Source organism: Thermobia domestica, chromosome 16 (genome assembly GCF_964235325.1).
Source record: "Thermobia domestica chromosome 16, izTheDome1.hap1.1, whole genome shotgun sequence".
Classification (NCBI taxonomy): Eukaryota; Metazoa; Arthropoda; class Insecta; order Zygentoma; family Lepismatidae; genus Thermobia; species Thermobia domestica.
The window spans coordinates 5087543-5115046 of NC_137469.1; the positions used below are offsets into that span (position 1 = coordinate 5087543).

The 27504-nt window shown below is 35.6% G+C and overlaps 1 protein-coding gene across 3 annotated transcripts in view; it reads right to left on the reverse strand.

Annotated features, from left to right (window-relative positions):
• grn (GATA binding protein grain) overlaps positions 1-27504 on the reverse strand; it is a 334408-nt gene that overhangs the window by 166411 nt on the left and 140493 nt on the right. For 2 of the 3 annotated variants that reach the window (XM_081742088.1, XM_081742089.1), the window contains one exon: positions 25755-26489. In XM_081742088.1, the coding sequence (XP_081598214.1) occupies positions 25755-26489 (735 nt within the window). The remainder of the gene's footprint in view (positions 1-25754; positions 26490-27504) is intronic. The other variant, XM_081742090.1, reaches the window with a different exon arrangement.

Below are 27504 nucleotides of genomic sequence, written 5' to 3' on the forward strand. Positions count from 1 at the left end.
ATATCAAGCAATAAAGGTGAGACTAATAATCTTTGAATATCTGAGTTGATTTTTGCATAAAGAAAAGTAATTATCGCTTCGTAACTGATATTTTACAAGACGAACCAGGTTGACGACGCTTTTCTATAGAGTCGTTATAAAAATTTGGTTTACCAAACCCGGGACTTTTGAAAATTCAGTTCCCGAAGAAGGAAAGTAGGGCTGAATTTACTTGGATATTACCATTTATGAATACGAACTTAACCGTATTACGAAGCGGTAAGGTCATCAAAAGAAAAATGGATAGTGAAATAGTGCAACAGGAATCTAATACCAGTAATCCAGGTGAAATTAGTGCAACACCAAGTTTGTCATCTGAGGATCGACTTTTGTTAGCTGTGCAGCGACAAATTATGCAAATGACGACTGAGATAAAACAAACCATGGAACAGAAGCTCAATGAATCTAACACAAACATGGAACAGAAGTTCTATGAAGCTAAGACCATGGAACAGAAGTTCTATGAAGCTAACCAGACCATGGAACAGAAGTTCTATGAAGCTAACCAGACCATGGAAAAGAAGATAGAACTGAAGTTCTATGAAGCTAACCAGACCATGGAAAAGAAGATAGAACTGAAATTTAATGAAGCTAGCAAGCAGTATGAAGAATTAAGTAAACGAATAGAACGGATAGAACTGAAATCAGACGATACGAAACAAACAATCGTCCAGGTGATGAACGACATATCCTCGCAGTTTGAAGAGAAGTTAAAAAGGTTAGCCGATGAGTGTCAAGAAAAGCACGATCATCAAAATCATGAAATCTGTGCTGTAAAAAAGGATTTAACGTTAATAGAATCTTCCGTTAAACATCAAAAGATCCAGTTGGCTACTATGCAGGAAGAAATTAAAACGTTACAGGCTAGAGACACCATTCATCGCAATAATCTGGGCAGTGATCGCTTCGAGTTTCCCCAATCACCGGATATAAATACGCCTTCGCCGGAATCTGAGGAGGATATTATATTAGAGGAAAATTGTCCGAAGATCACTGATGAACGAAATATAAATGGTATCATGACACAGCACGCTACGGACCGGAACAATCACACCACAAGAACAAGGAGTGAGAAAAGAAAGGTAAAGCTAAGTGTCAAGATGAGCGAAATCAAAGCCATGAGTAAATTTAGTGGTAAGTGCAATGAAAATGCTAGTTCTTTCTTAGAGAAATTCCAAGACGAATGTAATATAATGTCTATCGACCGATCACAATACATGAAATTAATATCCCATGTATTACTCCCACCTTGTTCCTTATGGTTTAAGGCAATACGTGATCACATTAGTACATATGAGGAATTTAAAGCGGCATTGATCGCGAATTACGAAAATGACTTTTTGCTGGCAAACAGAGATGCCACTCTTAGAAATCAACATTTCAATCCTCGATTGCACAAATCTATTGTAGAGTTTGTTATAAATGTCTATAATGAATTAAAGGTTGTTAATCCCTTGCAATCGGAATCAAGAATAATTGCATCGATTCGCAATTTGCTTCCATTTAAATTACAGCAGATCTTATTTTCCACACAGTGTATGAGTTTCAGTCATTTATTAATGCTTGTACAATGCTACGAAACTCAATACCATGCTATGAATCTAACACAATCAGGAATGGGTAAAAATAAGAATAATTCTGATCATTTGGTCCCTGTTCGGAATTTGAATATCCGAAGTGTGAATAATAATGAACCGAACCTAAGACGAGTATACTCTAGCAATCAAAATGAACAAAATAGACAAGGCTATGTAAGGAATCCGCCTAACCTAATCAATCGAAGTAGACACAAAAGTAATAGAAATACATGTCGAAATCCTAGAGATGCTATCAATCCTATGTATAGACATAATCATTGTTCACGAGATGGTACTTCGTATCCAAATTCAAATCATGATGAAAGACATGTACAACCTAATGTAGAACCTAACCACGATTGTGCGGTACAATGCACTTTATTAGATTCATATGCCAGTGCGAATGTAACATGATTACCGTTAACGAAATTAGGTTAAACCCATGTTGGTTATAGATTCTTGTGAATTTTCGTTTTAAAGTTTGTGTTAATATTAATAATGAAAACGATGGTTATAAATATTTGAAATGCATCTAGTTAAAGAGTTAGTAGCACCCAACATTCTTGATCAAATAAATAAGAATGAAAAATAACAATAATAATGAAAAATGTGTTTATTTAATAACAAAAAGGTGTCTTTTGTTTCTGTAAAATAAATTTATTTACTTCCATTTGATTATTCAAACGTAGGTTATGTTTAATTTTTATTCTTTCTTATTAATGTGAAGAATCATAATTCAATTTATAATTAGTTAAAGGTAAAAAAAAAAAATTACTTTATATCAGATTGATTTGTGTTTAATTGTCAAAGATTATGTTAAGAATAAGATCCATTCTATAAAATCCATTATTCAATAACTACCTTGAATGAAATTCTTCATTATTTATGACGTCTTAGTGCTACTATGTATACATTACAATTGCAACATCTAACTTATTTGTTATACAATGCGCCCGAAAAGAATAAATATTATTTGTCACATCATCGTTTGTAATAATGATCGAAACTAGTAATCTTGATAATTTGTGTTTCACCCTCGTTAATTATATTTCTAGGCGACGATGTTTTTAATGATAAATAATAAATAATAATGTAATAAAAGAGAAATATTAATGAAATCAAAGATTTATTGTAAATGTATTTATGTGAATGATAATAACTAATATTTTATATATATATGAGGGTTAACAAAAAAATAATGAAGATATATACGAGGTGTGATCAAAATATAAAGAACATGTGTAATGTACGAACATTAATCTAATCAGACCAGTGGTTCTTGAATATAAAAGCCAAGCCTACTCATGACTTTTATATTCAGTCAAACCTAGGTCCTTTGTCGGGCGACATTTTCTATAACGAAATACTTTAGTTTGTATAATATTTACCTGTACCGTAGGCAAAAAGTGCTCATAAATATGTAATATACTTAGTAGAATGTTCATTTTAAATTAACAGAAAAGAAGAATGTTTTTAATATATGTAAGAGATTATTATGGGATAGTGGTGGCTATGTACATGTTATGTGTTGACCTAGTCAAGTAAATTTATGTATTTTACGGTCTTAAAAAGAATATTTAAGACATATCAAGCAATAAAGGTGAGACTAATAATCTTTGAATATCTGAGTTGATTTTTGCATAAAGAAAAGTAATTATCGCTTCGTAACTGATATTTTACAAGACGAACCAGGTTGACGACGCTTTTCTATAGAGTCGTTATACACCAAGATAAGACAAAATGTATAGACCAACCTGGGTGCACAAATACTTCCTTTTGGAGCTAGAAACTGCCGAAAACATGAAAAAATGAACTTTCAAGGTCCATAGCTCCAATACTATGGACGTACCGTAGTCGGGTCAGGATTTCACTTACTAACTAGTGTGTGCCCTATCCAAATATCTGTGTTTCGGAATCCTGCACTACTTCCACAACAATTTTTATAGAAGTAGTGTGCGTGTACTTCAAATTATATGCCCGTAGCCAAACTCACTCTCTCTCTCTCTCTCTCTCTCTCTATATATATATATATATATATATATATATATATATATATATATATATATATATATATATATATATATATATATATATATATATATAAATGCGTGAGTACCTTAGGATTCTTAAACATGTATTTTTGGATAGTGCACATATTAGTTCCTAAGTGAAGTCTTGACCCGACTACGGTAGGTCCCATAGTATTGGAGCTAGGGAATATTATTTTATTTTATTTTTTAATGTTTTCGGCAGCCTATAACTCCGAAATGAAGCATTTGTGCACCTAGGTTGGTCTATAAATTTTGTCTTATCTTGGTGACACGAATCACCTACCAAACGTTGTTGTTGGTGTTGTTTTGAAACACCCTCGATATATACACCTATACCTATACATAAATATTAAAAACAATCTTGTTTCTTTAAATAAAATTTCATATTTTTTACACACAACTCGTTTCTTTTTTATCCCCATATGAAATTTAATTAATGTATTTTTTAAAAAAATCGTTGACAACGACCCCCCTTTTTTTAACAGTATTATTTATCCAGATTATTACAAAGTGGATTATTGTGATATTTTCCGTGGCAACAGTAACCACGATATTCGAGGTATGTTAAAACAAAATGGCCAACCTTCAGATCAGAATACCTTCACATAAATACTATATTTTTGTTCTGGTCAAAAAAAATAAGTTAATTTTAAAAAGCCTTTTGTTTGTTCGTTGTTTCAGGGAAAATCTGAAAAACATATATAGGCACTAAAATACATTCAAGGTTGAACACATAATCAGCAGTGTTTGTTGAGTGTTTTTAGTGACGTGGAAAACAATCTACGACCAAATCTGCAGGAAAGGTTATTTTATACTATCTTGTCTCTATCTCTGTACATTTTTTGACTGAGTGAAATTTCAGAAAGCCTTGCTGTGTGATATTTTCAGACGCAAGAGAATTGAGTTGTCAGCGTACGTAAATATGCTCTTTCTCGTGTGTCTGTGTATTGGAGGAGAGGTGGGTAAGGGGAAGGGGGACAGGCTTAATGTGTGTGTGTTAATCTGGGAGGTGGTGTTTGTGCTTGTCCAGTCACCCTCTGTCAATATGGCCACAGGGCTGAGAGCCAAATCATTTGTCAGCTCCCTCTTGTCATATGTGAGTGTGTGTGTGTGTGTGTGTGTGGACGCGTTAGTAACACAAACGGTAGGAGGGAAGGGAGAGAAAAGTGACTCCTGTAATTTGTTTTCTTCCAACTGAACAGTTCTGCTGCCTTAGTTAAAAATTGTTCTTTAAAAAAAAAAATGTTATTTCTAACATTTCTTTAAAATTTTTCAGTATTGTCAGTTTTCGACGAAAAACATATTCCAAAGAGGAGACATCTACCAATCAGTCAAACTTATTAAGAGTCTTCATCCCGGCGAAATTAAAATACCGCTAATTTTACAGTAATTATGTGATATCTTCAAATAGATAAAAGATAACTGAAATATGGAACAAGAGCGCCCTAGACAATATTATTTTGCGTGAGGTACCGTTATCACAAGTCACCTAGTGGCTTTCCGTTTTCAGCTGTTTGGAAACGCGAAAATAAATGCCGATTTTCAAAATGGCTCGAAATCGAAAGCAGATAAGTGAGTCGTGATAACGGTATCTCATGTAAAATAATATTGTCTAGGGCGCTCTTGTTCCACATTTCGATTATCTTTTATCTATTTGAATATATCACATAATTACTGTAAAATTAGCGGTATTTTAATTTCGCCGGGATAAAGACTCTTAAGCTGAACAAAGTGATATAAATGTTCATACGTAGATTTCGACAAAATTATTTTGTAAACCTAAAAATTGATGCTCTACGATAACCGCGCCATCTATTATGAAGAATCAAACACAAGTAGGCCCTCAGCAAGCTTTTTAAAACTCTAATATTGTCCACATATGGTGGAACACTTTAGTCTAGGTGTTAGAGCGTTGGAATCATGTCCGCGCAGTCCCAGATTCGATTCCCAGCTGATGCTTCCCAATTTCCGTCGTCCATCCAACGTTGTGAGGCAAACTGGGGAGTCACGTGAATAAAAAGACGTGAAGGCCACTAGATCTAGGAAGCTTCTGATACGCGTTAAGAGACAGGACGACGTAGCACCCTGGCCACGTGTTAGTCCCTAAGCTGGACTTAGTTCAGCCGGTCGCTAACAGATGGCGTTGGAGTGGCTCAGGCGCACAAAAGGGCTGGTACGCCAAGTGGTTGGAATAGTCCAGATATAAGGCATATATCAATATAGATCAGATCGAGCTGAACAAAATTAGACTTTTCATGATAAATTCAAATGCGTAGTTTTTGAGATAATCTGAGAAAACAGTAAATTTTGAAATGAAATGAAATGAAATCTTTGAGTTTTACGTCCCACGATTATGCCGGTTAGGCTAATGGAGACGGTGATGATGAGTAATGAATGAAATGGTGGAATGAAGAAAGTGGGGGGAAACGGGAGAACCCCGAGGAAACTCACACACACGGTGTTTGTCTACCACAAAGTTTACTTGGCGGGGGCTGGGATCGAACCCGGGACCCCAAGCACCAGAGGTGAGCGCTCTACCACTGAGCCACCGCGGCCCCACAGTAAATTTTATGAACAAAAAATATGTCGTTTACTTTTAATAGTAATAATAAGAGAGATTTCTTTGTTTTACTGAAACAAATAGTTTACTTACCTATATATATAAACAAAAACAAAATTGTTAAATTCAAGATAGCATTTGTAGTCCCTTGTCTTTTAACAGTGACATACAGCAATGACTTACTATTTGTCAAAATTAATACTGTCTCCAGAGATGCTTTCTTGAGGAATTCCCCTACGCTCCTCCCTAATATTCTGAACTTTACTTGGTAACTCAAAGACAATAAAGAATACAGGGGCGTCAGTTGAAGAGGAGAGGGGCCCAGTATTCTACCGTGAGTTTGAGAAATACATGCTTTTTAATAAATTGCATACTAGGTCTAATATATTAACAAAAAAATAAAAAATAAAAAGAATGAAACGCCTACGTCGGTGAACAACCTCACTGCTCAACCCTTCCTGGCAAAATTAAAATGATGGTACTGAAAGAATATTTTGTAAAATTATGAAAATTTATTTAATTTACTATTAATTGCTTCTAAATCTTTTTTAATAGGCCTACAATCAGAGAGGGTAGTTAACGATATCAGAATTGTCGGCCCGACACTCAGTATCTCTACTAGTTTTTTTTTTAGTTTCTTTTTTTAAAAAAGGAACTGGTTTTTGCAAACTTTCAAAACAGTTTTTTCTTTAATTTTTGTGCTTCTATATTAGCTTGTTTGGAAGTGAAATCTTTGAGTTTTACGTCCCACGATTATGCCGGTTAGGCTAAAGGAGACCGTGATGATGAAAAATGAATGAAATGGTGGAATGAAGAAAGTGAGAGGAAACGGGAGATCTCCTGAGAAAACCTACGCGCACAGTGCTGTTTGTCCATCACAAAGCTTATTTGGCGCAAGCTGGAATCGAACCAAGAACCCCCATGCACCAGCGGTGAACGCTCTACTACTGAGCCACCGCGGCCCAAATTTGTTTTGAAACGAGTACTACAAGAATAGATACCGTCTTCGACGAAAATCACTCTGGTTTCAGAAAAAAAATCTTCTGGAGGAAACAGAAAACAATTTCAGAAAAAAAAGTTTTTAGGAAGGAAAAAACAATGAAAAACTGTAAAGTGTTTTCTAGAAACCACTTTACAGGTTTTTTTTTTTTTTTTAAATATAAAAAAAGCTTTAACCAAGTCCTAATTTCTACAAACTATGGAACTTCCTGAAAACAACTAGTATTTTATCTGTTCTTTTTGAAAGAATAAAAGGGCCTAATATTCGAAACTATTTTATTATTATTTCCAAAATATAAGAAAAAGAGAGGTAAAGTGAAGAACCTTAAAATTGATTGGTTGTTATAAATTTGTTGTTTTTTGTCAGCAATAGGGTTGTCCATCACAGGCTCCCTCCTCTCGGAAAGGCATTATGAAAGTGATTATCATATCAGAAAGTGCATGTTTCTGTACTATTGGAAGATCTGTGTCCCGTCTCGAAAAGTCTATCTCTTTCCATTAGAAGAACTGCCCGTCTCGCACCAGGAAAACTGTCTCGTCTCATCAGCAATTCTAGCAAACAGCGAGACTATACAATTTGAAGTATGATCTGAACCATTATAATGCTCGTATCGGGAATCAAACCGGAAATCTAGTACATTAACAGCACGAGCGCTACTCACTTGACCAACGGTACAGACGAAGACCATTAAAAATTTCCAAGAAGATTTCTTAGCCTATCAACGAGTGGACTTATCTTAAAGTTTACGTTCTCTTTAAATTATACCAAACGAAAGTCTAAAATCAATGTTAACACTTGCAATTATTGGCGTCGGAGCTGTTTAAAGACGCGCCTCAAGCCCTATTCACGTGCAAAACAGATCTAAAGCAGTCATGTGCAACAGCCGACCCCCAAGCCAGTCCGGGCCCACTGAACCCTTTCATCCGGCCCACCTGACCCCTTATTGAAAATATACTTCTTACATAATTTTAAATTGAATTGAAAATATTTCCTGGATAACTGATGTCCACCTTGGAAAATATAATTTGCGTTAGGACACTCAGTATACCACGGAACATTGAGATTAGTTGAGAACACGAAGAATCAAATTTCCCACTAAAATGATAAATAAATAGATTTTTTCTGCATTTCTTTAGTGAATAAATATTTTTGTTATAATAGTTTTGAGTTCCTGAGATGTTAGTGTACGTTGAATGAATTTTTCCATTAAATATGGCCATTTGATTGTTGTGAAAATGTTATACATTGTCCGATACGACCCTCAACGCCAGTAAGTCCTCTGTGATTGGCCCACCTGCTGCTCCAAATTGCACGTACCTGATCTATAAAATCGGAGGCCGCAATGGCTCAGTGGTAAAGCGTTCACCTTTGGTGCATGGGGTCCCGGGTTCAAATCCTGCTCCCGCCAAGTGAACTTTGTGGTGGACAAACACCGGGTGCGTGGGTTTCCTCCTGGTTCTCCCGTTTCCTCCCACTTTCTTCATTCCACCATTTCATTCACTACTCATTATCACCGTCTCCTTTAGCCTCACCGGCATAACAGTGGGACGTAAAACTTATATATTTCATTTTACTTCATTTTCTGATCTAAAATCTTCATGGCAACAATTTGTGGCAAGTGGTACGGAAAATTTATATATTTTTTGACATTAAGAAGGTTGGTTTATAATAAAACTATTTTAAATAGTAAAAATAGCACTATTTTATCGATCTTATGCCCAAAAATAACAATTTGTTTACAAGGTGAGAAAACGGAAGTTAGAACATCCGGGAAAAAAACACCCATTAACACTGCTCTTTTACAAGGAGGCCTAAAAATATTCGTTAAAAAAGAAAAGGCCTAGGCGACAGTTTAAAATATTCGGATACCATTTGAGTCTCCTCTGTGCTAATTACAATCTCATTAACAGACTGTTAACGGTTCAGTTCTAAATTTCAAAAGCGGCGAAAAAGCCTAACGGATAAAAGCTTTTTTTTTTTTTATCCTTCTAATTCTACTAAGAACGCAAATCTATCCAGGACGCACGCGCCATGAAAATTCTTCTCCCCCATTTTGTGTGTGTGTCTTTATAGCATTACGTTTTGAGAACAGTTGAACATCGAAAAAAAAAAAAGTTTCTTATCAGGGCAAAAGATCTGTTGAGCGCGCCATCTATTCCGGGCTGTGCTTCCTTCTGTATAACAACAGCTGTTGAACGCAGGGCGAAAGAACTGCAGCTACTGTTGTTTGTATGCGAAAGAGGTTTTAATTAAGACTCGAATAGGAGTACCCCTTGTTCTTGCGATACAGTACCTTTATACACAAACTTCTCTCCTATCAGTGCTTATCTAACATTGACGTCAGAGGCATAGCTGCCTTGCCTTCACCCCACCAAGCTCAGAGTATTCAATACTTTCCTTTCAACAACTTAAAAGAATAAAGCTATTTTTGAGGTATGAAATAGATCAACAGGTTCAAAAATAACCAAGCGAATAATTTTCAGACCGAAGTATATTCACTTCCTTATACAGCAAGCATTCGTAATTTCAAATTATTATTTATCCCAAAAAAAACGTTTTTCGTTTTTAGCAAAAGATGAGGACAAGTATACCATGACAGGTTTTATTAAGAAGAATTTTAGGAATGATAAAAAAATTGTGATCTTGGCCAAGAATTTTAGGGATGATCCAAAAAGATACATCAAAAGATTACGATCTTCGCCAATATAATTAGTTTATGGTTCAGGGGCCACAAAAATTTTTCAACGACCCCTAAATTGAGTTTTCTTATCTTTTACGGAATAAGCACATCATACTAAGTTAAGGGCCAGTTTGGGTTTGGTTACACTACATGTAGTTCTCCAGATACAAGGCGTACAAGAAAATTTTATGCCTGAAATATATTGGATCTTTTGATCAAAAAAAAAAAAAAAAAAAAAAAGGGGGAATTTCTTGATTTCACAATATAGAGTATTTCCAGATTCATAACGAGGACACTAAGGAGTATAAACCTCTTTTTTTTTTTTTTTTTTTGTGTTAAGTTCCCCTTGCATTTTAGACTGCATATTTCATACATTAGTACTAGTCTTCGGCTAGCTGGGTAGTTCGTCCCCAGTCCTCAAATTTGCCTCCACCTATGGCTTCGTACATCAAATTTCAACTTTTGCTTCAGTACTTCGCAAAGCAAGAAAACGTTGTGAAAAATTTAAACCCTCTTCCCCATTTGGCACGGTGGCTCAGTGGTAGATTGCTTGCCCCTGGTGCGTAGGGTCCTAATTCGATTACCGGCCAAGTAAGTTTGTGGTGGACAACATCGTGCTCGTGGATTTTCTCGGGGTACTCCCGTTTCTCCCACGTTCTTAATTTGCCAATCCTTCTATCATCATCCACTTGCTTTAAGCATAGTCTCCCTTAGGCTAACAAACATATTCAAAGGACGTTAACTCAAAGATTTCATTTCATTTCATTTCGTTTTCCTAATTCAGTCAAAGTGAAATGATAAAACCCATGTCGGTCCAAGTTTTACATGTATTCAAAAATTTATTTGAAATGGTTCACCCGTTTTCCCGCGATTAAAGTAATCTCAAAGTCATTTTTAAGTATTGCGAAAAAAAAAATAGAAATTGTGCCCTCTTCTCTAGTTAAAAAGAAATTTGTCAGAAATCCTGTGGCGTAATTTCTAGAAACGCTGTGGAATATGGCCACTTGTCTTGAATAATGAGTTTACTACGGTCGCCGCCATACATCAGCTGCACAATTAAATTTTGCGATGTTCATGTTTACACAGCTCCACATAACAATTTGGATCAGGCATTAACTGAGACAGCAATATAGTCAATGACAGGGCCGGATCCAGGATTCTTTAAAGGAGGTGCACCAATAACTATCAGTACATTTGAATTAAACTTGAGTTTTTTAAAAATGCCTTTAGGCATCTGTGATGTGATTGAGGAATCCCTTTGGAAATGCTGAGTGTCTGCTCTCGATGAATTCTTTTCCTTCAACCTTCAGAAAATTGACAAACTATTGATTTTGCAAAACTCACTGCTAACTCCTCACTTTAAATAATGTATATTTACAACCAAGGGGGGAGGATGCACGTGCATCTTTGCACCCACCTAAATCTGGCCCTGGTCAATGATACTGCAACAGTGCAAACTTAAAAGTCTATAGTGCAACAGTTAAAAGTCTATAGTACTGTCAGATCTGGAGATTAAAATGTACTGAAACAAAAATTGAACTAGTATTGAATATGTTAGTTTTACTGAAACTAACATTGTGAATAGAACACTCAACAAACAAAACATTTATCGTATTATACTGTATAGGTATAAAATTAATAATGCGTGATTTCATATATAAAAAAATTAAAAAATAGTGCATTCTTAGGAGTTATAGCCCGCAGATAATTAATAGCAAGCCAAAAAGTAGCATGTCTTCCAATTATAAATTTTGGCGACGAGTGCACTTAAAAAAAAAAAAAAAAAAAAACGTCGAATCCGCTACTTATAGCCATGGGCGCCCGAAGAAAATTTTCTAGGGGGACCATCTCCCTGGTTGCTATATTACATTTGGTATTTTTTTATTATTTGTATTAAGAAAATCTTAAGAAATTTAATATATTTTCGTTAGCCAGGGGAGGCCCGTCCCTTGACCCCCATCGGGCGTCGATGCTTGTAGCCAAATCTGGCAATACTGCACCTTATAATTTCTGACCTGCGCCATGAAACTACTAACACCGGGAAGTTTAGTGTGGTCACTATCCACTTAATGACGCAAACGGAGAAAAAAAATAAACAAAAGTCTCATTTTAATGGTATTTCACAATCAATGTAGACCGATGCACTACATATATAACATTTGTTTTACGTATATATTTACAAAGAAAAAATAATATACACTTGGGTGAATACGCTTTAAGCTTCAAACTTAAAGAGATACTTTATTATTATTATTATTTTGAAAAATTTCCTTTTTCCTACTGTTACACAGGACCCTGAGCAGCAACGAGGGCGGGAAGTTGGGAGGGGGGGGATGGAGATAGGATAGTATTAAATTAAAGCAAAGTTACCTTGAGTATTATGTAGACTGAGAACCGGGAGAAAGTTTGCCGGCACAAACAAAATGAAAAAAAAAAGAAGTATTTTTTTCCCAGCTGCAAGCAAAACTTTTACACATACTGAAAAACAAAACACAATACATTCTAGTAGCAACGACAAGCGAAGCAGTTGATGAGAACATCTTTTCGTTCTCATACACACAAATAGCTTGTGTTGTGTGTGTATTCGAAACGTTATATACGTAAAATGGACGGGAAAGAAACATTACATAACATCCCTGTATTTTCGTAAAAATTTAAAACGTTGTGGTTTGTCGGAATGTTAATGGCCAAATTGCAAATGTTTTCTGCGCTCACCGCATTACACGTACGTATAAACGGTATATTACGATACTTAACAGAAAAACATGGTACTATATATTTAAAATAAGTTACTTATACAAGTTGCTATTATATTTCATTTATTAGTTAAAAGGTTTTTAAGCCTGTAATTACGTATTTTTCGTTTTATGTTTCTGTTGTGTAACAGTTAGTAAACTACAATGCAATTTCAGCTTAATGTGTAATTTTTACATAAATACCTACTCTTTACATATAAGAGGCCGCAGCGGATGTGGTAGAGCGCTCACCTGTGGTGCATGGGGTCCTTGGTTTGATCCCAGGTCTCGCCAAGTGAGCTTTGTGATGGACAAACCTTGTGTGCGTGGGTTTTCCCGGGGTTCTCCCGTTTCCTCCCACTTTCTTCATTCCAGCATTTCCTTCATTTCTCATCATCACGGTCTCCTTTAGCCTAACCGGCATAACCGTGGGACGTAAAACTCAAATATATATAATTTCTTTATAAATAAATACATAAGTAAAATTTGTAGTTTTTAGTACCGCGCTTATATGGTCTTTTAAGGAAAAAGGTGATGGACAATTCGTGAAAATGAATGGCAATTAAAGAATTAGTAGAATGATAGGGTGGGAGAACAGGAAAAACTCGAGAGAATCCACTTATATGATTCTTGTCCGTTATAAATTCACATGGACTAGGGATCCTTCGTATCAGAGGTGGGCGGTCTAACTCCCAAACACCATGGCCAACATTAAAAATAAAATAAAATAAAATAAAATCAGTAATTCTTTCCTATAAAAGTTCAGAGCTTATGTAGTGTATATCAGGACCCAAGTACAGGTGGGTACTAGTAGAACAGAGTTCAATTTCCTACATAGGTTCAATAGTTTGATGATGAAGCTGTTTTTAGCAAAAATCATTGTAAATTCTCGTTAAATATCGGTTTGGAAATGACGCGGCTAGCTACCCTGGTTTGGTTTTCTCTCGCTCCCATCACACGAGTATAACTGTATTAAATAGATATATTATCTCCTTCTATCTCTCTATATTATATATACTAGCAGAATACCCGTTCTTCGCACGGGGAGAAAACGTTTCATTTTGGACATAAAAAGCTGAATTTGGATTTAAACGATATCGGAAGTATCACCCTTCGTCTCAGCGACCCCGAAAACTACGGATTCGACACTAATATCGGTCATTTTCCATCATTTTTATAGATTTCCCCCACGTTGCGGGGATGAATTTGGATTTAAACCGCATCAGAAGAAGTGTCACTGGTCATCTCAGCGACCCCGAAAATTACGGATTCGACACTAATATCTATCATTTATATATATATATATATATATATATATATATATATATATATATATATATATATATATATATATATATATATATTATATATATTATATCCTCCTACCAAAGTTGCACAATCAAAGTGAAATGACAACCATCCCAGGCCGAACCTTATCTCTGTTAAAAATTTGATTGAGGTCGGTCGGGTTGGTCAAGATAGATCTATATCTATTTATCTATTTATGTTTAAATCCCACGGTTATGCTAGCTAGTTTAAAGCACACAGTGATTATGAGAAATGAATGAAATGATGGAATGAAGAAAGTGTTCGGAAACGGGGGAACTCCGAGAAAACCCACGCATACGGTGTTTGTCCATCACAAAGCTCACTTGACGCGAGCTTGAATCGACCCAAGAACCCTATGAACCAGAAGTGAACGCTCTACCACGGAGCCACCGCGGCCCCCTATCTATTTACATGTAGTAGCCCTTGGATAAACTTCATTGGAAAAGCTCTTTCTATTCACGAAATTATTACTAAAGACTGAAGTGTTTATCACAATTTAAAAGGTACCGAAGGATATTAACACTACTAACTTCCATCACTATTCCATTAATACTGTTAAATTCCATCAGATAAACTACAAACCAATAGCAACACGCAGATGAAGTAAGATTATTTGTACTTAAAGAGTAGTGAAGACAAAAAATGTTAAAACAACGGAAGGAGGAAAAATGATTGTGTAATAACATTCTTTAAATAGTTTACGAAGGGAGCTGTATACCTATCAATGTGATGATAATCTATTTCCAGGTGGATACATCTGTACGACATCTGCTTTACATTTAGTAACGTATCTCAACAATGTCTTTTATCCCTGGTTAATAGCTTAGAAGTGTCACCTTAAGATTAACATTAATACTAACTTTCCTGACAAAGCCCCAAAGAACTTTAACCAACCAATCTGGGATATTAAATTGCGAATCTGTGGTCAGCACATAGCAAATCCCAGCACAATTGTTGCTGGTTTCTTGACCGAAATTCCGCTACATCATTCATTTAGAAGCTTGCCAATTGTTCTCATGATGATGTGTAAATGCTGCACTCCCGAACACAATCTCGATTTTCCCCAAGGGTCACTATAGTAGCTAGACCCAACACTGCTTGACTGGCCTAACCCGCTGCAACTCTCGTACCCTGAGGTTTGAGACACTTACGGCATCCCGTACACAAAACACTCACTACTTCATAGACTACCTGATAGAAAGTGCAAGGAAAAAGAGGGAGAGGCCAAAGAGGCTACACTTGATGAAGAGACCTCATCACGGCGAAATTAAAATCCTGCTAATTTTACAGTAATTATGTGATATATTCAAATAGATAAAATTTAATCGAAAAGTGGAACAACAGCTCGCTAGACAATATTATTTTCCACGTGATAACGTTATCACGACTCACTTATCTGCTTTCGGTTTCCAGCCATTTAGAAAATCGGCATTTATTTTCGCGTTTATAAATGGCTACAAACGGTAAGCTACTAGGTACCTCATGTAAAATAATATTGTCTAGCGCGCTCTTGTTCCACATTTCGATTATCTTTTATCTATTTGAAGATATTACGTAATTACTGTAAAATTAGCAGAATTTTAATTTCGCAGTGATTAGGAGGTATTCAAAACGAAGAGATTAGCTTAAGATTGTGTGATACATGGAGGCTTCTGAGTCTGCAGCAAGTCATCTGTCAATAATGGCAGAATAACTATGAAAATGATCTCGTCAGTAAAGAAGGGTGTTAAAAAACCTTTTTTTAAAAAAAGCACCTTGATTTGAATGCAATTAAGAAGCAAGACCGTTAATCATCCTACTATACACGTTCTATTGACAATAGTGTTTAACTTATTCGTAATATCGAGAGGGAAAATACCAGAAAAATCTCCCCTGCTCATTTCTGTCAAACGAAAGTGAAACATACGACAACCTGGTTAAGTAAGCAAGGATATTACAATACGACTTAATATATCACGTTAATCATGACCAGAGCGAAAATTATCCCCTTTGTGTGAATATTCATATATGAAAATCACAAGGAGTTTTTCCCACCTCGAATACTATTAACATAATACAACGTAGAGAGAGAGAGAGAAAAAAAATATGTATAAACAAGACAACAAAAAGCATGAATAAACTCATTGTAATATGAATAAAATGTGGTTGCGTTGTTTACATAATTATTTACGCAATCAGAAGGGGAGGAGGGGCGCACACATATAGTAAACAAAGCAATGAGATCTAAGTGTTAGAAAGAGGCGTAAAACTGCCTACATTTACACATAACGCACAGATGAAGGACAATTTATCATGAAACTCCCTGAATTTAAATATAGTAGCGAAATAGTTTAGTATGTGATTACAAAAGCAGCTGTATACGTGATGTTATATATATATGGCTATATAAAACAATTGGGTACGTTAATTGTTGGTGCATACGTAGTCTTACCTCTTAACTAAAAATACACTGAAAATTTTCCACATAATTGTTTTCTTCTAAACAAAATGGAGAATAAGAGAGAGAACACCTAATTTTCTCACTGAACTGCATTATTTATTCTTTATTTGTTACAGAAGTTAGTCTTTCTGAATTTTTATTTTTAAAAAATCTATATATTAAAATGCTAGGTTTATATGTTTATGGGCAATTCCTTTCGACAATATCTCGAAACCTACAAGTGCTAGAAACGTGTTGTTTTCACTGGTTGATTCCAAATTTTGTGTAGATTGTCCAGTTCTAACTCAAATTTTCAAAGAAACTTGTCTTTATTTTTCTATTCCACATTTTAGGCGTCGTTTTGGCCCTATTAGTTTAATATTGCCACTAGGACTTCAAGGTTGATATCCTTGTGAAAGGCAACCAGTAGAGGAACTATGTATAGCGGGTTGATGGACATTTCAGGCGCTTTGCTGGACAAAACATATTGCAAGCTGGCAACTTTGAAAGCTTGTGGACCCACAATAAGGTGTACTCGGATATGGAATTATAAGAAAAAAAATATTTGCATCTGGTATCATATATCACTTATACAAGTTTGCCACAAACTCTCCCCGACATTTTATGTATTAAAATACTACATTTATGTGTGTGTCTATAGCAATTCATTCCCTTTGAGAGTCTTCCTGTCTTTTATTTGTCTATAAATGGACTTCTACAGATATAATAAACAGGAAGGAGGTTCATGTTGATATCAAAACGCTGAGCTGCGCAAACAGCGCAGGTTCAGCTAGTATCTAATAATAATGATACAATGTTATATGTTGATTCACGCAACAAAAACAAAATGGCCAGAACAATTTTTCGAGCAAATAGCGATTTTCAATTTGTCCAAGATTTATCTATTGCGGAATTAATCCGCTAAGCAATGTCTGCTGGCAATATATTTTTTTTTCTTCAAGCTTGTATCTACCTATAATTCTATGTAACACGTTTCCTACTCAAGATTAGATCTTTCAAATTCCCCCCACTCGTTATTCGATTTACAAAAGTTCTACGTTGCTCTCTCTGTCTCTGGTTTTCAGGTGATAAACATAGTGCATTTTAGGTATTTAATCGACAATCGTTTCGCTAATCCTGACCCTGAGGAGGCGGGCGATCGGACCAGCAAAACAATCGTCGATTAAATACCTAAAATACGTTGTTTATCACCTCAAAAACAAGAGAAAGCAATGTTGAAATCTTGTCGTGAAAGCTTAGAACAACGAATTACAAAAATTGTGTTTACTAGTATTTTCTTTTTAATTGTATCAACTTGTGATTGGTAACTGCAAAGAATTGACCTTCTGGTTAATTTTATGAATGGAAGATTCATGTACTGGTACTTGCAGTTTTATTTCCAAAACTCGAACCTGTCAAAGCTTTTCGATATCAAAACTTTGAGTTCTAATATGCCAAATATTTATCTGTTATATTATTTGTTAAACCTTTATTCATCGGTTATTTTTATCAACACAAAATTTTATTTACCTGTGATGTTATTAGTCAAAGCTTTATCCCTATTAGTTTTATCTGTTAAAGCTTTATCTACCTGTGATATTATCATCAAAGCATTGGCTAAATGTAATTTTTATAAGCTTTATCTACCCTTGTTATTAGTCAAAGCTTTATCTACCTATTATTTTTATCTGATGAAGCTTTATCTACCCGTAATATTATTAGTCAAAGCATTGTCTGTGTGTGCTTTTTATACGTAAAAAGCTTTATCTACCTGTTACTTCATATGTAGAGGCTTGAGGTACTTGTAATTTTTGTTTGCAACCAAAAACTATTACCTACCCGTGCTGCTATCGGTCAACGTTTAATCTACTCAGGATTTTTGTCCCTAAAGGTTTTATTTAATCGTCCTTAATATTTAATAATAATCGTATTTAATATTTCATCTTTCAAATCTCTGGTTATCCTTATTTTTATCAAGATATCAGTTACTCCTGATTATCCATCCTAATACTTCAGGAATCAGGTTTTTTTTTTTTCATAATGAATTTGTGTGTACATATTGCTTCGACTTTTTATCCACAATAGATAGCTCTCAATGGAGATTAAACTCATGACCATACTCACACAAAACATGAGCGTAGTCACTTGGGCATGAATAGACATCAATCATTGATTTGGTTAATGTCCCACTGTTATGCCTGCTAGACTAAAGTGATCATACTGCTAGACTGATCATAGTGGAATCCGAACCACTTTGGTCGTTCAAATGTGCCCTCACCGAGAATCGAACCCTAGACATCAATCGTATTGAAAAGTTGGAAATGATTGTAACTGTTATTTCTGTTATTAAGAAAGAATGCAAATTGATTATACGTTATGCTTGTTGTTATACAATATAAGCTTATATTACATATTTCTTTTTAAAATTACAGCGGATTCCTGGCAAATATAATGTCATGTTGTAGGCATTAAAATTAACGCCAAAATACCCAGAGAAACGCACTTGATACAAAAAGATCAATTATTATTACTGACTGTTATTTTTAACATTATTCAATGTTTACTGTAACAATAACAACATTTATCATGCTACGCTATAATTTTACAACAATGTTGTGATAGCACAACTGCCAGAAATCGATGTAATTTTACTAAATTTTTTAATAAACTGACAATGCAAAGAATAGACAGTTCGTTGTATACACAAATAATAAATAATCCTTTAGAAAACATAAGTACCATTATAATAATACATTAATAATTCATCAGCTAGCGGCTACTACAACAAATTACAAGTATTCCACACCAATAAACACACATAAACAACACACATTGTAATCTACAGGGTTAACGAAAGGAAATATGTATATACAGGCTGCGACAAAAAAAAAAAAAAAAAAAAATCGATCATCAAACTGCGGAGGATAATTCTTTATATCAAATGAATTAGAAAATCCAATTTTTTAAGTACCCTAGCTTGAAAACTATAGTATAGGGTCTAAATTATTACCTATTTTATCTGAATATCCACATTTTCGAACCATAGCTTCCCTATGACACTTAAGGTTATTGTTTGAAAAATTTCAACTGCATTTGTACCCAACACGAACATTTGAGATAGAACTATTTCACTCTATCTACAATTTTTTTTAAACTATTGGGTTAGGTTCTATAGTTTTCAAGCGCTTCAAAAACTAACTTTTTGAACTTTCCACACTTTTTGAAACTACTTTCTTATATTATATTTATAGGAATCTCAAAGGAAAATTAGCAACGCTAAAAAAAATTGAGGAATTGCTGTGAAGAACATGAGATGAAAATAAAACATCTGAGAGACAGAAGCAACGATTATTGGAGCAGAGGGAACGGTGTCAAAGGAAGGAAGTAGAACAGGTTATTAGTTTTGATAACTAGATAACACTATTAATGATCTGAAATGTGAACGGAAAATAAATGTAAGGGTAGGAATGGTGAAAGAAGCCTTTAGGACGGAGAAAACTATCATTAGTGAAGATCTGAAATGTGAACGAGAAATAAATGCAAGAGTAGGGATTATGAAAAAAAAAAAAAGATCCTTTACGAAGAAGAAAAGCAACATCAGTGAAGATCATGAAGGTGAACGCGAAACGAAGGCAAGGAAAAGAAACACAAGAGTACTGAAAGTAGTTAGAAAGGGGAAAAAAACTAGATAAGGCATTATTTTAGATGAAATTATGTTCTTACACATTGATGGAAAATAAGAGCAAGTGTTGGAGGAGAGAACAATACTGGAGGTAACTGAAAAGACGAAGAGAAACTGGTTAGGACATTATTTAAGAAGAAATTGTATTATTAAGGATATGATAGAAGGTATGGTAGAAGGTAAAGTAAGCGTTGGAAGAAAGAATAAACACTGGAAATAGTTAAAAAGAGAAAAATAAACTGGTTAGGATATTATTTGAGAATAAACTGTGTTATTAAGGACATGATAGAAGGTACGGTAGAAGGTAAAGTAAGCGTTGGAAGAAAGAATAAACACTGGAAATAGTTAAAAAGAGAAAAATAAACTGGTTAGGATATTATTTGAGAATAAACTGTGTTATTAAGGACATGATAGAAGGTACGGTAGAAGGTAAAGTAAGCGTTGGAAGAAAGAATAACAATACTAGAAATAGTTAAAAACAGGAAAATAAACGGGTTAGGATATTATTTGAGAATAAACTGTGTTATTAAGGACATGATAGAAGGTACGGTAGAAGGTAAAGTAAGCGTTGGAAGAAAGAATAACAATACTAGAAATAGTTAAAAACAGGAAAATAAACGGGTTAGGATATTATTTAAGAAGAAACTGTATTATTTGGCATGTGATAGAAGGTATGGCACGAGGATCGAGAAAAATAAAACTAGAACAGATAGTATTACAGAAAGCAACCGTAAAAGGAGAATATAATGCCTCTTGTGGCAAATAAGACATAATAACTATGATGATGATGATTTTGAAAAATCACCTCCCGTAGTTTGGCAGTGGTATTCTTTCGCAGCCTGGATATACAAGATGGCAAAAAAGTAAATGGATATGACAAGTAATGTAGGAGGAATATGCGTGAAGTGCTCAATTAGTAATGGTTAGTGCGCCCAGAACTGTTACGTCAGGTCAGTGCTTAGTAAAAGATAATCCCAGTAAACCGTGTTAGTTGTTTAAAGTATATTTAAATAAAACTTCCTAAAAAGGAAAAGAAAAATTCACACGCGTTGTTTAGCCAAACAGTAAACTAACTTAACAAGGAAAAAAAGTAAGAAAAAGAAAGGAAGTTACTATTACTAGAAATAATAGAATCATAATAGTAATAGTAAATAGAAACAATAATATAAACAAAATTAAATAACTGCATATGAAATTGCAAAACAAATTGATACAGTGTGTGACTTGTGACTCTAAAAATAACAACAACAGTATTACTTATGTATTCATTTCCCAGAAGAAAAAAAAAAAAAGAAGACCTTGAATTAGAATTCTACGCATCACCATACTCCACTATGCCTTTACAACTTTTTTCATTCAAAAAAAAAAGTGTAGCCAAGGGCGTTCGTTATGTGATACACAGTCATAGCAAGAATAGATTTAATTAATTCAGAGTGGAAGAAATTTATTTCTTTTCTCGGGCAGACAGTGTTCCTAGGTATAACAGATTATTGCTATAGTAGAGCAAGAGAAGCGGGGTTCGACTCCCACTTCGGCAAACCAAGCCTAGGAAATAGTTTGTTTAATGACGTTTCGCGTTCCTTTTCAGCATTGAGGCTATATGCGACTTGGGGTATACAGTTTTTCAGCTTAACGTCTCACGATTATGCTCATAAAGAACAGAGCAGTGATGGTGACAATGAACGAAACAGTGGAATGAAGGAAGTGGAAAAACCACGAAAAATTTACATACACAATGTTTGTCCACTACAAAGCCCATTTGACATGAATCTGAGATTGAATCAGGAACTCCAGAAGGGTGAGGTTAGATTTACATCGAAGTTCTAGCACCCAAGCGTGACGTAATGTCACGCGGTATTATTATGGTGGCAAAAATGGAATAAAACGAGCCCTGCCGGGATTCTAACCCTATTCGTTTGCTGACGCTCGCTCAGCTGTTTTGTAGCGTAAGAAAAATAACTTTTTCTAATCAAAAGTTGTGTGTGCAAAATGAATTAATTACAACGTGACATTACGTCACGACCGGATGGTGCAACTTTACTGTAAATTTAACTATACCCGCTCCAGAGGTGAAGCACTCTATCATTTGAGCCAGTGGGTCTCTGTAAAATCTAGTTTAAACTGGAATCCAAATCATCATAATGTGTTCAATGTTTTCCCACTTGAAATTGAACTTTGAAGAGTGTGCACTGAAAAGGTAGTACACAGTCGTAACGCCTGCGACATCTTCGCTTTCAAGATTATTAATTACTAGGGGGAAATATTCTTTTTCTATCTTCGAAATGAATGGGGATTTTAATTGTTGAATTTTCCAGATTTTCTTTGAAACGAACGGCGATTTTAATTGCTAAATTTTCCTGATTTTCTTTTCTCTTTGAAACGAACGGAGATCTTAATTGTCGAATTTTTCCGATTTTTCTTTCTAGGAAACGAACGGGAATTTTAATTGTTGAATTTTCCTGCTTTTTTCTTTCTTTGAAATGAACATGGATTTTAATTGTTCATAACTCTTTTATTTCTTTGAAACAAACAGAAATTTTAATTGTTGAATTTTTCTAATTTTTTAAAACCTTCTTTGAAACGGACGGCGTTCTTAATTATTTAATTAGACTATTTTTTTCTTCAGGTCTGTATAATGTAAATGCTTCTTACATTGTAATAATAAATTTGCGTTACATGTAACTTTATTAATTAATTAATTCGATGTTATAAATTTTAAAATTATGCATCAGGAAGTAAAGGACATTGCCAAATACAACAACGGACTCAGAAACTAAAATGACACAGGTATTTAAGATACTTGAGTTTTCTATTTTTATTTTAGCCTTTATGCAACAGCGTGGTTATGAAGGACAGAGCTTACTACTAACGTGGGCTCCACCAAGTCAACGTCGACAAAGATTTGAATCCGGTGGAATCAGTGAGTGAACAGTTCATCATACATTAGTCCTCACAAAATAAGCCTCCCCCACCACACTATCTCGCCTACAAGACAGCTGAGATACCATGTCCTGGTTCACAGATTTAAGTTATTGTATTTGGTCAGTATATATTATATATATTGAGGGAGAGCAGTATTGACGGAAGTATGGAACTTATAAGATTCATATATATATATATATATATATATATATATATATATATATATATATATATATATAAAAAAGAACTCGCCCATCAGGCCTACTTTTCTTTGAATTTCTCGGAGAAAAAAAAACAGGAAAGAAATGTATAGTTATTAATAACTATTACAATTGTGGGAAATTAATGTACAGTCAAAATTAATGTGAAATATTATATCTGTTCGGTGCGTGGACTATTGTTTTGTTTCGTTAAGGCATAAAAAGTGAACGGCCTCACAGGAGCTATCTCGGCTGATCACTGCTGTAACAATAATTCATCAGGAATAGGAATAACTAACTATTTTATTACTTAAGCCCAGTTACTTGTGAAGAATATTAACAAATACTGTAATGAACAGATAATAAACGCTTGTTTCTTGCAACTTTCGAAAATTTCTTGACTGCGTAGATTGGGAGAGGTCAGATCACCTTTGGAGGGCATGCTCGAAAATTCGATCTCAATTTGGTTTCTTGGATTGGATTTTACCGTCCCTTTTAGCATCAAGGCTATATGAGATGTGGACCTACAGTTTTAAGGTGGAGGTCAAACCACCGGTAATCGAACCAAGGACCCCGTGCACCAAAGGCACGTGTGCTACCCACTATACATTAGCGGGGGAAGGCAAACTCAACTTTTGTCTCATAAGCGGACAGTACACGAGTTGCTACGAACGGGTGCTCCTGACTACACTCTCCCTTGGTTTGCATATGAGCTTTGAATAGGGATGTGCACGAGACGAGTCGAGACAGGATTTTCCTGACAAAATTCGAGTCGAGACACGGCTCTTCCAATAAAGAAATATACATTTTTCGAGTCGAGACATCACTTTTACAGCATATTTTCGAGACGAGACAGCCACAAATCTTGTCTCGTGCGCATCCCTAGCTTTGAAGGTTCCAGGTTCGTTTCCGTGTGGATATTTATTATTATACTGACAAACAAGTGCAACACCTACAGCTCAACTAAGCGAATTTATTTCTTCCATTTGTTTATTTGTGAAAATCGAATAAAAGACTATGGTATTCCTTTATGGATTCAAACATGAATTTAATTACATTTACAGCCTAAAATTCTATTTGCAGTCATAAATTCTGATTTCAAAATTTGCGGCGCACCTAAATTTACTACAAGTTAAGAAACCTTTTAGCACAAGATAAGGAAGGTTAAGAAATTCCTTCCAGGTACACTATTATCATATGTTAAAGTCTTGAAACGTTGACTCTACACGTATCTCGGTTAGGGGGAGGGGGTGTAACCTTTTTTATGGCATGAAGTAATCTACCATTGTATGGAAACCAAGAAAATGAAGGTCACGGATTTCGCGAAAAGTTATTTGCAAATGGATATGGGAAAATTCTTTACTGAGGACCCAAGTAATTTGCCTCAACAATTCTTCTTTTTCTTATTTCTTCTTCTTCTTCTTCTTATTATTATTATTATAACCAGAAATACAGTATGTCCATTAAGCCTGGACTTTTAGAAAGTCGTGTAAGAATGAGCGTGGGGAAATTCATCTTAGTGAAGACTTAAACCATTTTCTACAACCATTTCGATAGATGCGTGGATCTCATATGTTCGAGTGCGAGAAATCGATTTGGCTAAGTTCTCGACGTTCTGGAAAACCATTTACTGCCGAAAAAAAAAAAGGTTTACGAAGTCGTAACAAATTTGGATTCAAATCGTAACAAATTTGGATTTTGGATTAAAATTCTATCGATTCCTGTTCAGAGAGCAGAAACTTCAAACTTTAGTAAGGCAATAACGAGGTCTGACAATGCGTAGTCTAAATTAAGGCCATCTGTAAGGTTATGAATACTGTCTAAACCAGTGGCGGTCTGTGCATGACGACGAAGTATGACACACTTCTCTTTAATAAGCTATGAATATGGACTGTATGATAATTTTTAGTCTATATATAAAGAAGACATACAGTCATGTATACAGAACACCCTCAATGTCCCAAACTGCCTAAAAAATACCTTGGAAAGGTGGCGAATAAAAGTAATACTATAGATATACTCAGTATCACCAAGGGTATGGCCAATTCTATTTATTCTAAGCTAAGCATATTCGGAATTTGATTGATCCTGTGTAGCTGCCCAATTTTAGACGGGTGATATCGTATATTTTAAATGGCTACCTTCCTCTATACAAGTGGCCATTTTTAAACAAATGGGAAACGTTTTTCCTTTCACGAAATCAGCCACTTATAAGTTTAGTATTTCATGAAACATTTCTACTGTAAATATCTTTCAGATAAATTTAATAAAGTAGAAACTTGTAGAGAAAGATTGGTGGTCATTATAAATAGGCAGTTGAACACAATCATAACTTCATACACGATCCGCCACTGGTTCTTAATTATAATCGAAAATAAGTGTTTGAAGACAGAAAAAAAGATATGCTACAACAAACAAATCAAAACAAAAATTGAAAGAAGCAACAAAATAAATGTTAAAAAGCGAAAATTAGCTGCAACTAATTGTAAGTTATACAGAGTGTTTGTAGATTGTTAGTGATTCTTTTCTTTGTTGCTCTTTCTTTCATAGTTATCCTTACCAGCACTGGACCTGGACTTCGTTCTCGGTTTCGCCTGTTGCAGAGATTTAGCACTGAACACACCTGCGGCAGGATGAAAGCTGTACCCTGAGGATGCGATATCGGAAGTAGGGCCGGACGGGTGATGTGGGTACGGGTAGTGGGACGTAGGCATCGAATGGCTAGACGGATGTTGGTGGGACAAGTGATGGTGGGGATGAGGGGGCGAGGACCCCGCTGAAGTTGTCGCCGCGGGGGAGCTTGAGAACGCCGTACTACCTTCTCGAGGCTTCGAACTGGAGCAGTTGGACAGGGAAGATCCTAGTGACGTGATCATGGCCGCTGGCTTGATGTCGACGCATGCACCGGGATCCGACGACCCGACGTGGTTACCAGCAGCCGCTGCCGCCGCAGCTGCTACCGCCACAGCGGCAGGAGAGACGTTGGATCCAGATTGGTAGTCTTGCGACGATGCCGTGCTGGTGTTGACGTTGTCAGGCGTCGCGTCCTTTGGTGGCGTCGGTGGGAAACTGAAGAGATGCGGACTAGAATGAGAGAGGCTGGCGGTGGTTGGCGGGTGCACCGACAGCGGACCCGTGGGCGGTGACGGGTGAGGAGGTTTGCTGGCGCTGAAGGGTGAACACCACGTTGAACCGTGCGCTGGTTGTGGCACCATTGGTTTGGTGTCCGAGATCCATGGGTGAAGCGGCGTATGGAAGTGCGGCCTGCACACTTGACTTCCGGTCATTCGGGCAGCTGCAACGATAAAAGAGAAAAGAGGACTCAGTATCTAACTCTAAATCTAATAAAATTCTAATACAAAATTAAATTGATAATAAAATATACAAGTTCAAAGGGTAAATGGCCACCCACCTCTCTTTTCTAGGCCGTTCTCTCACAACCATACGAAGAAGATTTAATACTTTGTCTTGACATAATAATCTCAATTAGTCAAAAAAGAATTAACTGCCTCTTAATTAAATTCCATCTATGGACAGAGGGCTTTTGAAATAGACGTGGGTGACCAGCTTCTTTGCACAAGACAGTACAATTGTTATGTTCGACAACACGACTCATCTAGCACCCAGACATTCGCGAATTCATATGCATAGTTCGATTCTCGTAAAATCACAGTGTCTATAGGTCTACAAGACACAAAAGTGATAAATACAGTAGAACCTATCTAATCCGTCACTTTTGGGACTAGAGGTATGATCGGAACGCAAAAAAATGACGAATTATCAGAAAATACAGAGAAATACAGATTTGCAATAAAATGAACAATCTCTGAACTCAAAAATGATTGTACTGTTCTCTACAAAAAAAAAAAAAAAAAAAAAACTAACAATAAGCACTAAAAACTGCACACTACAGTACAGAAAACACGTAGAACGACAGAAACGATACAACAGATGACTGACCACTAAAGCAGATATGCGGTAACAACAAGTAAACAATAATGCCGCGACTGCAGTAAACGACAATGGGCCTCGTGAGCCACCGACGAGTCGGGACATATTCGGCTCGAGTACGGTCGGATCAAATGGAGTGGCGGACCAGCCGAGGACGAACAAGAGGACTTCTACTGTATACATTTTTTTTTCAATCAGGGGCGTCATTTGGGGAAGGCAGGATGAGACAATTGTCCTCCTTTCTGAGTTTGAGAAATACATAATTTTGAATCAATTGTTTATTAATATACGACTAAAAAACGTGAAGCTTTGTCGGTGGAGAATCTTGCCCTCTCCTCCCTTTCGATATAATCTGAAAT